Source organism: Trachypithecus francoisi, unplaced genomic scaffold (assembly GCF_009764315.1).
Source record: "Trachypithecus francoisi isolate TF-2019V2 unplaced genomic scaffold, Tfra_2.0 Lachesis_group11, whole genome shotgun sequence".
Taxonomy (NCBI): Eukaryota; Metazoa; Chordata; class Mammalia; order Primates; family Cercopithecidae; genus Trachypithecus; species Trachypithecus francoisi.
In genome coordinates, this window is record NW_022681456.1 from 38,525,146 (window position 1) to 38,538,960 (window position 13,815).

General features: G+C 44.4%; 1 protein-coding gene across 1 annotated transcript in view; it reads left to right on the forward strand.

Moving 5' to 3' along the window:
* Positions 1–466: 466 nt before the first annotated feature.
* TMCC3 (transmembrane and coiled-coil domain family 3) overlaps positions 467–13,815 on the forward strand; it is a 317,061-nt gene continuing 303,712 nt past the window's right edge. The window contains exon 1 of the mRNA XM_033221034.1: positions 467–593. Coding sequence (XP_033076925.1) covers positions 585–593 — 9 coding nt within the window. The 5' untranslated portion in view covers positions 467–584. The remainder of the gene's footprint in view (positions 594–13,815) is intronic.

Sequence of the window (13,815 nt, forward strand, 5' to 3'; positions counted from 1 at the left end):
CGAGACCCTGTCTGAAAAATTAAAAAGAAAACGAAGAGTAGGAACGGACATTAGCGGGCCACCTTCCCATCCTATGGGGAGGATTTTAAGGTGGTACTTTTAAGGCGAGTGAGAATTGCCATCTGCGCTCACCGCCCATCCCCTCTTGCTCCGCAAACTTGGGGTCCCCCCAGGGTGGGCCCACCGTTCACCCCTAAGCTTCTCCAGTTCAGTTCTGGGGGTTGCGGGACAGGCATTGGAGACCCGCTCCGCTCTCGGTGGGGCGGGAACTTGAGGAAGAGTAGAGGGGCGAAGCGGCCCGAGGAGGCGGGGACGCCGCGACTGGGGCAGAAGGGCCCCGGGGCCCAGGGGCTCCGCGAGCTCAGGGCGCCCCTGGCCGGCTCCGCGCCGCCGCCGCAGCCCGGGTAGAGCCCAGGGGACCCCGTGGCCAGCGCGCCCCCGCCCCGCCCCCGTCGACTCTGAGGCCGCGGCGCAGGCGTGTGCAGGCGGAGGCAGCGCGGAGCTCCGGGTCGGCCCAGCGTCGCCGCCCGCCCAGCCCTTCTCGCGCTCAAGTTGCCGAGTCCGGCCCGGACGGCCCCGACACCATGCGGAGGGTGAGTGAGCCGTCGCCCCGGGGCGCGGAGGCAGGAGCGTGCGGCGGGGCCCTCGCCGCGGGAAGGGTGAGGGTGTGGCGGGGCCGGACGTCGGCGGGGAGCGGGGGCGCCCGTAGCGGACTGGGGAGGGGAAGGGGCGCCGCAGGAGTCCCGGGCCTGCACTCTTCGGGGTTGCGCCGGCACGTCGGAGCCCTGGGCCGGCGTCTGCGAGGTGGGCTGCCCCGGGGCTCCGCCCCCCGCCTGCGGGCGAGCCACTTCTCCGGCGCCCCTCATGCCCGCCCGGCTGCCTTCTGCCCAGCGCCCCGGTCCTTCCTTGGAAGCCCGGACAGCTCTGCTGGGCGTCAGTGGGGCTCCCTCGGCGCACACCCCAGAGAAGGAGCCAGCCCCAGGTCCAGGCCAGGTGGGCGACATGTCGAGGCCGGGGCTGGTGTTGGGGAGAGAAAGGATGCCGGCACTCTGGCAGTTGGAAGGCGCGAGTCTCCCCCAGGCACCCCCCGCCGACGGCGCGCAGCTCCTGTCCTGGGGCGCCCTGGGGGTCTGCGGCTGGTGCTTTACCGGCAGGTGTCGGGGGCCCCGCGCTCACCCCCACCCTCCAGCCAAGGCTCCTGTGGAAAAACGAAGAATAAACAGGCTCAGCTGCAGGGGCTCTTCCACCTCCAGGGACAGCTCGGGGGACTGGTGCTGCTTACTGTCAGCCACGGAGAGGGCGCAGGCCGTAGTGCAGCTCGGTCTTACTTGTCTGGGGAAGTTAATTAACACGAAGGTGCTGGCGATTTTGTAAGTTATCAGACCCGGTGTGCCGTTTTGTATTTTAACTTTGGAAATGGAAGGTGCTTTAATCAAATACAAGATCTCGGCATTTAATAGTGTGGAAAAGCAGTAGAGGAAACTTAAGGAAGTCCCATTAGGTACCATCCACATTGTCCCAGATCTCCTAAGGCCACCCTGAAGACAGTTTAGGCGCCAAGGAAGGGATGGAGGGGTGTTTTCTGAAAAGGCAAGGCTGAGAAGAAATGGAAGAAAACCAAAACAAAACAGAACAAAAACAAACAAACAAAAAACAAACAAAAAAAAAAACACAAGAAAACAAAAACGGAGTAAGACTCTGCCACCAGAGTCCATGCATTTCTCTAGGTTGGAACTTGGAGTTGACTTGTAAGGTGCGTAGGCGCCTATTGCTTTGGTCACCTGAGTGGCCCTTTCAGAGGTTTCTGCCTGTCAGCGGCTGGGTCGCTTCCAAGGGAACTCGGGCCTCTTTTTGCTGGTGGTACCAGAATTAAGTGTTCTCTGTGTGTGTGTGTTGAGCGGGGTGTCTTTGGAGGGAGTATACAGCAAGTGTGAATTGGCCCCAGCTGCCCCTGGAGAGTTCGCAGTGAGCTGACACGGAAATTTACCTGGCTTATACTTTTGGAGCTAGTCCAGACCTGCTCAGGTGTTTCTGGGGAGAACAGGATTCCAGCCAGGCTGGCCAGCTAGTTTCGCATGCAGCAGAAATGGAAACTGGCCGTGGTGAGGTTACTTGTTTGAACTCCAAATTCGGGGGTCAGCAACCTCCTTTTACCGTCAGTGCCCCAGGGTAATTAAAGAAAAGAGCCTGAATGGGATCCGTAGTCGTGCGTGTTAGAGGGAGAATCACGATTTGGAGGTGGAGGGCATTGACCAGAGTGTCTTAACATGTGATCTGTCTGCTACCTGCCTTAGGATGGAAGAGATGGATGCTTGTTGCAGATGCAGATTCCTAGGCTCTGTTTCAAACCTAATGAGTCAAACCTCTGAAACTGGAGCTCGGCAATCTGCATTTTAAATCCCCAGCCCCCACCTCCATAAGACGTGTGTATTAAGCACCTACTGTGTGCAGGCGCTGTTCTGAGCTCTAGGAATACTGTGAGGAACATGACATACAACAGCCTTTTTCTCTTGGAGACCACATTCAAACTGAGAAATCAGATAATAAAGTAGTAAACAAATGTACGAATTCGTCATTTCAGATAGTGATGAGTGCTGTGAAGAAAATAGAGCAGGATTTGTGCCCAGGTTTGCTGAACTCCAAAGCCTTGGCTCTTGACATTACACTCTGTTGCCTACAAACTTTTTGTTTCTGCCCCAGACCCTGTCTGGTTCTGGAGAAGCATATAATTTGGCAGTTTGGCAGATGCATGTGGCAACCCTTCAACTGTTGCAGATCAGTAGCTGCAGATAGAGAGTGTACAGAGACTATTAGAATCAAAAGTAATTACTTTCATTTGGTGTCCTTGAATGAAAGAGAAGATGCATAGGGAATGTACAGAGTAGGAGCACAGAAGATGCCCAGTATTTGGGTTGCTCTGGAGAGAGAGGCTGTGGTCTGAATGTTTGTGGTCCCCACAGTTCATATGTTGAAATCCTAACCCTCAAGGTGATGGTATTAAGAGATGGGTCTCTGGCTCATGCCTGTAATCCCAGCACTCTGGGAGGCTGAGGCAGGCGGATCACGAGGTCAGGAGATCAAGACCATCCTGGCTAACACGGTGAAACCCCGTTTCTACTAAAAATACAAAAAAATTAGCTGGGCATGGTGGCAGGCGCCTGTAGTCCCAGCTACTCGGGAGCCTCAGGCAGGAGAATGGCGTGAACCTGGGAGGCGGAGCTTGCAGTGCGCCGAGATCGCTCCACTGCACTCCAGTCTGGGCAACAGAGTGAAACTCCGTCTCAAAAAAAAGAAAAAAAAAAAGGTGGGTCTTTGGGAGGTGATCAGGTTACAAAGGCAGAAGCTTATAAAGGAGGCCTCAGAGAGCTACCTTGCCCCTTCCATAATGTGAGAAGACACCATCTCGGAACCAGAACTTGGGCCCTCACCAGACACTGAATCTACTGGGGCCGTGATCTTGGACTTTCCAGTCTCCAGAGCTGTGAGAAACGCATTTTTGTCGTTTAAAGTCATCCAGTCTATGGGTTTTGATTGTAGTAGCCCAAATGGGCTCCGACAAAAGGCTGATGTGGTGTGTACTGTGCTGCCCAGGACTTTGAACACCAGAGAACCCCATGGTTGGGTCTTCTTTCACCTCTTCACATAGCTCCTTCATATTTCCTTCATTATTTTTGAATCCAAAATGAGGTCTTTCCATGCAAGCCAGGAGTTACAGAGGATTGGTTGCTTTAAAAAATTATTTGTGTGGCCGGGCGCGGTGGCTCAAGCCTGTAATCCCAGCACTTGGGGAGGCCGAGACGGGCGGATCACGAGGTCAGGAGATCGAGACCATCCAGGCTAACACGGTGAAACCCCGTCTCTACTAAAAACTACAAAAAACTAGCCGGGCGAGGTGGCGGGCGCCTGTAGTCCCAGCTACTCGGGAGGCTGAGGCAGGAGAATGGCGGGAACCCGGGAGGTGGAGCTTGCAGTGAGCTGAGATCCGGCCACTGCACTCCAGCCTGGGCGACAGAGCGAGACTCCGTCTCAAAAAAAAAAAAAAAAAAAAAATTATTTGTGTTAGAAAAAGTTAGAAAGCAGTGGTGGGAGAATAATTATAATGGTAGCTACTTTTTTTTTTTTTTTTTTGAGGCAGGGTTTCGCTCTCTCACCCAGGTGGCAGTGCGGTGGCACCCTCACAGCTCACTGCAGCCTCACTTTCTGGGCTCAAGTGATCCTCCTGCCTCATTTTTTTATTTTCTGTAACGATGAGATCTCATTATGTTGTCCAGGCTGGTAGCTACTATTTACTGATTATTTTCTTTAAGCCAGGCATCTACTCTCTTCCTTCATTTTCATAACAACCTTTTAAGTTAAAAATTAATAGGTGATACATTTACGTAGTATAAAATTTAAAAGATATCAAAAGTTTACAATGAAAATGAGCCTTCCTATTCTGTTGCCCAGACAGCTAGTTCCCCTTCCTAGACGCAATTGATGTTAACTCATCTCTTCTATCCCTCTAGAAATAATCTATGCATATATAAGCAGTTATATATTCATACTTTTTGTTTTTAAAAGCACAAATGGTAGCATATAAGTACACTCTTCTTCACCACGCTTTTTTCTCTCATACAACAAGATTGGTATTTATAGATTTATGAAGGTCTCTTTATTTATATATGTGTGTGTATGTATCTATATGTTATTTTTTTTTTGAGACAGAGTCTTGCTATGTTTCCCAGGCTGCAGTGCAGTGGCGCAATCCTACCTCACTGCAGCCTTAACCTTCTGTGCTCAAGTGATCCTCCCACCTCTGCCTCCAGAGTAGCTGGTACTCCAGGCATACGCCATTACACCTGGCTAATTTTTTTTATTTGTAGAGATAGGGGTCTCACTCTGTTGCCCAGATTGGTCTTGAACTCTCCTTGGCTCAAGGAATCCTCCCATATTCGCCTCCCCAAGTGCTAGGATTACAGGTGTGGGTCCTCTGCACCCAGCCCTAAGTTCTCTTTATAGCTGTAAATGGGAAACCTTGATGTCAATATACAGGCATAACTCGAAGATGTTGCAGGTTTTATTCCAGACCATCCCAATAAAGTGAATATCTAAACAAAGTGAATCAAACAATTTTTTAGTTTCATAGTGCATATAAAAGTTATGTTCACACTACACTGTATAGTCTATTAAGTATACAATTGCATTGTTTAAAAAAGCACACTGTATATATTTTAAATAAAAATACTTTATTGCTAAAAAATGCCAACAATTGTCTGAGCTTTCATTGAGTCATAATCTTTTTGCTGTTGGAGGGTCTTGCCTCAGTGTTGAAGGCTACTGACTGACTAGAGCGGGGTGGTTGCTGAAGGTTGGGGTGACTGTGGCAATTTCTTAAAATAAAACAACAATGAAATTTGCTGCATTGATTGACTCTTCCTTTCATGAAAGATTTCTCTGTAGCATGTGATGTTGTTTGATAGCATTTTCCCTATAGTAGAACTTCTTTCAAAATTGGAGTCAATGCTCTCAAATCCTGCCTGTGTTATCAACTAACGTTATTCTAATTCTAATTCTTTGTTGTTATTTCAACAATGTGACAGCATCTTCACCAGGAGTGGTTTCATCTCAAGAAACCACTTCTTTACTCATTCATTAGAAGCCTCATCCATTCAAATTTTATGAGATTGCAGCAATTCAGTCGCATCTTCAGGCTCCACTTCTAATTCTGGTTCTTTTGCTGTTTCCAGTGCAGTTCCTTCCTCCACTGAAGTCTTGAACCTCTCAAAGTCATTCATAAGAGTTGGACCCATCTTCCAGACTCCTGTTAACGTTGATATCGTAAATGTTCATATTAAGAATGTTGTTAATGGCATGTAAAAATGGTGAATCCATTCCAGAAGGTTTTCAATTTATTTTGCCATCAGGGGAATCACTATGGCAGCCATAACATTACAAAATGTATTCTTACGTCATAAGACTTGAAAGTTGAAATTGCTTCTTGACCCATGGCCTGAAGAATGGATGTTGTATTAGCAGGCACAAAAACAACATCAATCTCCTTGGATATTTCCATCAGAGATATTGGGTGACTAAGTGCATTGTCAATGTGCATTAATACTTTGAAAGAATCTTTTTATTTTTTTTCTGAGCAGTAGGTCTCAACAGTGGGCTTAAAATATTCAGTAAGCCATGATGTAAACAGATGTGCTATCATCCAGGCTTTGTGGTTCTGTTTATAGAACACAGGCAAAGTCGATTTAGCATAATTCTTAAGAGCCCAAGGATTTTCAGAATGGTAAATGAGCATTGGCTTCAACTTAATGTCACCAGCTATATTAGTCCCTAACAGGAGAGTCAACCTGTCTTTTGAAGCTGTGAAGCCAGACATTGACTTCTCATCTCTAGCTATGTAAGTCCTGGTTGACATCTTCTTCCAATATAAGGCTGTTTGGTCTACACTGAAAATCTGTTATTCAGTGTAGTCATCTTCATGATTGATCTTAGCTACATCTTCCGGATGACTTGCTATAGCTTCTCCATCAGCACTTGCTGCCTCCCCCTGCACTTTTATGTTACAGAGACAGCTTCATTCCTTAAATCTCATGAACCAACCTATGCCAGCTTCAAACTTTTATTCTGCAGCTTCCTCTCCTCTTTCAGCCTTCATAGAATTAAAGAGAGTTAGCACCTTGCCCTGGATTAGGTTTTGGCTTAGGGAATTATGACTGGTTTGATCTTCTATCCAGACTGCTAAAACTTTCTCCCCTTCAGAGATAAGGCTGTTTTGCTTTCTTATTATTCATGTGTTCACTGGAATAGCACTTTTAATTTCCTTCAAGAACTTTTCCTTTGCATTTACTACTTGGCTGACCATTCAGTGCAACAAGCCTGGCTTTTGGCCTATCTCAGCTTTCAGTATGCCTTCCTCACTAAGCTTAATCATTTCTAGCTTTTGATTTAAAGTGAGAGGTAGACAACTCTTCCATTTACTTTAATACTCAGAGGCCATCGTAAGGTTATTAATTGACCTGATTTCAATATCGTTGTGTCTCAGAATAGAGAAGCCCAAGGAAAGAGGGAGAGAGGAAGAGTTGGTGGGTAGAACTGTCAGGATATGCTCAACATTTATACAGTAAGTTTACCATTTTATGTGGGTACGGTTCGCGGTGCCCCGAAACAATCACAACAGTATCATTAAAGACCAGTGGTCACAAATCACCTTAACAGATACAGTAATAATAAAAAAGGTTGAAATATTGGGAGAATTATTAAAATGTGTCCCAAAGACGTGAAATGAGCGTATACTGTTGGAAAATGGTACAGATAGACTTGCTGGACACAGGGTTGCCACAAGCCTTCAATTAGTAAAAGAGACAGTATCTGTGAAGTTCAATAAAGGGAAGTACACTAAACCGAGGTATGCCTGCACTAGAATTTTTTTTCTGGTATTTTGCTGTTATCAACAATGTTGCAGTGAATAATCTTATATATTCTTGATTTTGCATGTGTGCAAGCATATTTGCATGATAAATTGCAGTGGAATTTCTGGGTCAAGTGATGTGAATAGTTGTATTTTTAGTAGGTAAAGCAACATAGTGTAGGAGTTAGGAGCACAGATCTGTAGACAGATTGCTTGGAGTTGAGTCTTGGCTCTGCCATTTACATGTCGTGAAAGTCACTTAACCCCTCTTTGCCTCGGTTGCTTTATTTGCAAAGTAGGGATAATAATGGTAACTACCTAATAGGATTGTTAACAAGGATTCTATCAGTTTGTGTTGTACAACAAATCACCCCAAATCATCATGGCTTAACAAAATAACCGTTTTACTTGGCTCACAAATCTGTGGGTTGGTTGAGTGACTCTTCTGGTTCTGCTTCTGTGGTCAGCTTGTAGATCTGCTGGAGGCCAGACAGTCTAGGATGGCCTCACTCACATGTCTGGTGCTTGACAGATGTGTTGGTCATTGGGGACTCATTTGGGACAGCATGCAATCTTTCATGCTTCAGTAGCCTAGCTCAGGCTTCTTCACATGGTGGTCTCAGAGTTCCATAGAGTAGCACAGGAGGGCAGAGCTCAAGCACTTTTCAAGCCTCTGCTTGTGTCACATTTGCTGCTGTTCCATTGACCAAAGCAAGAGTCAAGCTCAGAATCTGTGTGGGAGGGGACTCTCCAAGGTCAGGGGTGCAGGGATACAGTGAAGGGAATCCCTGCCACCATTTTTACAATGTGCCTCAAGAATCAAATACTATTTGTAAAGTGCCTAGTGTAGTGCCTGGCACTTTTTAAGTGGTATATAAGTTTGTTAAGTTTGAAAAAAGAGCAGCAGTATTACCAGACTGCATCCATAGAAATTGAACCAGTTTACACATCTACCAGTGTGAGTGCCTGTCTCCCAGTTTCTTCCTAGAACTGTATCAAAGTGGTTTATCCATGGAGAGGCAGATGTTCTTATCCCCATTTTACAGATGAAAAAAATGATCCTTGGATTGGTTAAGTCATTTTTCTGATAGTACAGAGCCAAACTAGGATTTGAATCCTTTGTCTTTCTGACTCTAGAACACCCCTGCTAGTTTTGCCATCCTAGACATAGGTGAGATTCCTGTGTCTCTAATGACCCCATCCACTGTTCTCCTGCCTACCCTTTGTACTTCATGTCCATCATTTCTATTTCACATTTGGATCTTGCTGGGTTGAAAAGGATCTGTCAGTCTTTTGAATTCTTTCATAGTGATTTTGATTTCAACTTGGCCTACTGAAATCAAAGCCAGCGGGCTCTTTTATGACTGTGAAGGGATGATAAAGGGAAACCTCTTATAAATGGAAAAAACAGATGAATCCGGCCTTCTTTTGTTTGTCCATTCTTTCTTTTCATTCTTCACATCCTTTTGCTTCACTTCGCAACCCAGGAATTCCTTTCCCTAAAGGAGAAGATGTGATGATGGGAGACAGTGTTTCTTGGTGGTTCAGGATGGGATCTCTAGAGACAAACTGTTTGGGTTCAAGTCCAGCACAGCTGTTTACTGGCTATGTGGCTTGGACGGGTTAACCTGCACTGAAAAGTTTTCCTGAGGTCTGTGGTAATCTGTGGAAAGTACTTCATTCTCATCATTACACAGCAGATTACTTTTGCTGTCTTCTCTGTTCTGTTTCACATCCCTTCTCCTCCACACGTATTCCTATGCCCCTAGCTATGTTTAGTAATAAGGATAGCTAGTATTTACTCAGCCCTTACTCTAAGCACCTTTCATATAATTAATTCATCTAATCCTCACAACAAACCTATGAAATAGGTACTATTTTATTCCCATTTTCAAGTGAGGAAGCTAGATGCTGAATGCGAAGTAATTTTCCCAACATACCATGGCCAATAAATGATGTAGCAGGATTTTAAATGAGGCATTCTGGCGCCAGAATCTGTGCTCTTATATTTATGGGAAAAAAAAAAAAAAAGATGGGATGGAAGGTTGGGAGTTTAAAATTGAGAGCTTCTGCTCTAAATAAACTGCTGGTAAACTCACACACAGCCTCTGTCCCTGGCAGTGGCTGAGTACACCCAGCTGTGATTTAGGCTGAAAATCCCACCTTACACACAAAATAGAAACTTTCAATTCTTTTGCCAAAAGCCTTTCTACTTTAATCATTTTAATTCTGGCAAGATTTCGGGCATCGTGCCTCCCTTGTAACTGAGGTGAGACACTGTTGAAAAATACATGGGGCTTAAAAAAATAAAGCTTTGAAAATCAAGCTGGTTAGTTTCGAGTCTTGCCACCTCTTGCTTCTTTTGATCAACTGCTCTGGTGGTAGAGACAGCATTCACCAAAGCATCAGGAGAATAAAATAAGAATACCACAGATGATATGTAACTTTCTGAGTTTAGAATTGTACATATCTTCAAGCTGAAGGAAAGAATTGAAGCTGTTTCATAGGTGTTGGCATGAAGACTAAATATAATGTGGTAACATTCATCAAACACATATTTTAACATTGACTTCCTCCTATGTGCTAGGAATCCATTGTGGGTAAGCAAGCTCTGTATGATTTTGATCTTGCAGACTTTGCAGGCTCTGAGAAGAGACTGCTCAGAGAGCAACACCATGAATTGTGGCAAATACGGTTGCAAAGGAAGGATCAATTACTGGGGGACTGTAGTGGGTGTTCCTAATCTAGTCTGAGGGATTAATAAAAGCCTCCCAGTATGATTGTAGCTGAGGGCTTGTCATCTATGGCTTTTATTATGTTGAGGGTATGTGCCTTCTGTGCCTAATTTCTTGAGAGTTTTTGTCATAAAGAGAGGTTGAATTTTATGAAATGCTTTTTCTGTATCTGTTGAGATAATCATGGTTTTTGTCCTTTATTCTATTGATGTATTTATTGATTTGTGTATGTTGAACCATCCTTGCATCCCCGAGATAAATCCCTTTGATGTGTTGTTGGATTCAGTTTGCTAGTATTTTGTTGAGAGATTTTTATATTTATATTCATTAGTGACAATGGCCTATAGTTTTATTTATTTAATTAATTTTTTTTTTTTTTTTGAGACAGTTTCGTTCTTGTTGCCCAGGCTGGAGTGCAATGGCACAATCTGTGCTCACTCCAACCCCTGCCTCCTGGATTCAAGCAATTCTGCCTCAGTCTTCTGAGTAGCTGGGATTACAGGTGCCCGCCACCATGCCTGGCTAATTTTTTGTATTTTTAGTAGAGATAGGGTTTCACCATGTTGGCCAGGCTGGTCTTGAATTCCTGACCTCAGGTGATCCACCTGTCTTGGCCTCCCAAAGTGCTGGGATTACAGGCATGAGCCACCACACCCGACCTGTAGTTTTATTTATTTATTTATTTATTTTTTTACTGTGTCCTTGTCTGGTTGTGGTATCAGGATGATGCTGGCCTCATAGAATGGATTAGGAAGAATTTTCTCCTCTTTAATTTTTTGGAATACTTTGAGAAGAATTAGTACTGTTCTTCTTTATAAGTCTTGTAGAATTCCACAAGACAGTCATCTGGTCCTGGGCTTCTCTTTTTTGGGAGTTATTTATTTATTTATTTATTTATTTTTGAGACAGTCTCTCTCTGTTGCCCAGGCTGGAGTGCAGTGGCGCAATCCTGGCTCACTTTAAGCTCTGCCTCCCGGGGTCATGCCATTCTCTTGCCTCAGCCTCCTGAGTAGCTGGGACTACAGGCGCTCACCACCATGCCCGGCTAATTTTTTGTATTTTTAATAGAGACAGGGTTTCACGGTGTTAGCCAGGGTGGTCTCAATCTCCTGACCTCGTGGTCCGCCCACCTCAGCCTCCCAAAGTGCTGGGATTACAGGCGTGAGCCACCGCGCCCGGCCTGGGAGATTTTTTTTTATTACTGATTCAGTTTTGTTAATCATTATTGATCTGTTCAGGTTTTCTGTTTCTTTTTGGTTCAAACTTGGTAGGTTGTATGTTCAGGAATTTATCCGGTTCCTCTGTTATTCTGACCAAAATCTTGAAGAATGAATCCTCAGAAAGCCCATCACCTGCTACTCAAATGGCAACACGCCTGCAAGCACAGGGTTTGGTGAGGGTAGAACGCTGCTCACAGTGATGTGGAGGATTCCGAGCTCAAATTGTAGACGGTTCTGTGAGGCTTTTGAAGTCTAGCCCATATCCAGGCCTTTATACCTTAGTAATAGGGCAGGGGGTCATCTAAAATGAGGCCTACTTATTTTCCATGCATTCGAACATGTTGTTGTTGTTATTAGACTAGACTTGCTTCAAAATTGACTTGAACTGTAGTGCAGTTCTTGGCATGTTTTATTAGTAATAATAAAAAAATCAACGATTGCTATGTGCAAGGCATTGTGCTAATACATACACACATTTTGCATATACATATGTATATTCCACTGACTCTTCAAAACCATCTTTTTCCTTGTTGCAGTAAGCAACATTTATTCATTCATTTATCTAACATTCTTGGGCTGAGTTATACATGGCCCCTGAGCCCTAAGAACTTAGTTTACTGAGGATCAGACTTTTAAACAAAAAGTTCCCATGCAATGTGATGACTGCATTAGCAAAAGCATATCTAAAATACAGCCTAGAAAAAACGGTGATTAACTTTTCCAGACAGGAGAGAGGAGTTGTGGGGTCAGGGGAATTTAATTTTAAACAGGACATGACATGTGAACACATTCTTTGAAGTCCCATGTTTTTTCCTCAAGCATGATCTGGCTACTCTGACTTTCTCCTGGTCTTTTCTGCTCAAATAGCATGTTTTCCTGTATCTTACAAATGCACTGTTTATTCTGCAGACAGTTCTCTCTTGCTTTATTTACTGATAGTTTATTGTTCATGGCTGCCTCTTTTTATTTTTACTTTTAATTACATTATTAATTTTTATTTTTTGTCAAGTTGGGGTCTTGTTTTATTGCCCAGGTTGGTCTGAAACTCCTGGCCTCTAGTGATCTTCCTGCCTCAGCTTCTCAAAGGGCTGAGATTACAGGTGTGAGCCACCACACCTGGCCTTCTTTTAACTACAATTAAAATTTTTTTTCTTTAGAGATGGGGTCTTGCTATGCAACTCGGGCTGGTCTCGAGCAGCTTTTTAATTTAAAATTTTAACGACTTTCTTGAGGAATGATTTATAAATTGTAAAACTGACCTGTTTTAAATATATAATTTAATGGTCTTTAAAGTAAATTTACTGAGTCAAAAAACACCACTTGAAGTAGTGGCATTAATCCCATTTTCTCAGGTAGAGACCGGGGCTCAGGGAAATGAGGTTTTGGATCCACACACATCCAGCTAGTATCCTGGCAGAGCTGGAATTTAAATGAGTGTAATGGCTCATTAAAGCATATTTTAGTTTGTAAGAGGGAAATAAGCCTATGGAGCTTTTGAGTAGAAGGGTGCCTTTATTACCTTGGAATCTAAGGACTAGTTATAGTATGAAATTAGAAAGTGTCATTCACAGAGGATTTAGGTAAAACACTGGCAAAGAGGACTGAATTATGTGTAGTTTGAAAGATGAGTAAAATACTGTAACAGTTGACCCAATAATCAATGTGTGTAGTAAAGCCACAAATTAAAATATTTACTTACAACATTAATAATGAACCACTTTGGTTACTTTGATTCTAAACCATTATGCTTATTATTTAGCTTTCCAGGGTATTTACAAATGTTAATTTCCTGACAGAGAATATTTCCTTATTCTCAGCCCCAAGCAAGCTGTGACATGGAATAGTCCAACAGGCAATTCATAAGAGCAAGGCTCTCCCTCTCTTTCCCATCCAAATTATGGGGTTTGAAATGTTCTGACAATTGAATTAGCTGACTGGTACAACAGTAGCAAATGCTTTATAATTTGTGTTGCCTTCAGAGATGGCAAAAATTAGGCTGCTGCTAATAGACCAGAACTGTTTGGGCTCTGATAGGCTTCCCTCCTGCCTTCAGCGGAAGGGAGGAGAGTGGCTCCTGGTCTTCAACTCTGAATTATGCTGTACATGCCGCAGTTCTCTCTCTCTCTTTTTTTTTTTTAGATGGAATCTCGCTCCGTCGCCCAGGTTGGAGTGCAGTGGTACAATCTCGGCTCACTGCAACCTCTGCTTCCTGGGTTCAAGCAATTCTCCTGCCTCAGTCTCCTGAGCAGCTAGGATTACAGGCGTGTACCACCACACTCAGCTAATTTTTGTATTTTTAGTAGAGACAGGGTTTCACCATGTTGGTCAGGCTGGTCTTGAACTCCTGACTTTGTGATCCACCCACCTCAGCCTCCCAAAGTGCTGGGATTACAGGCGTGAGCCACTGTGCCCAGCCCACGGTTCTGATTTTTGAATATCAGTGCTGGGAAAGTGACAACAG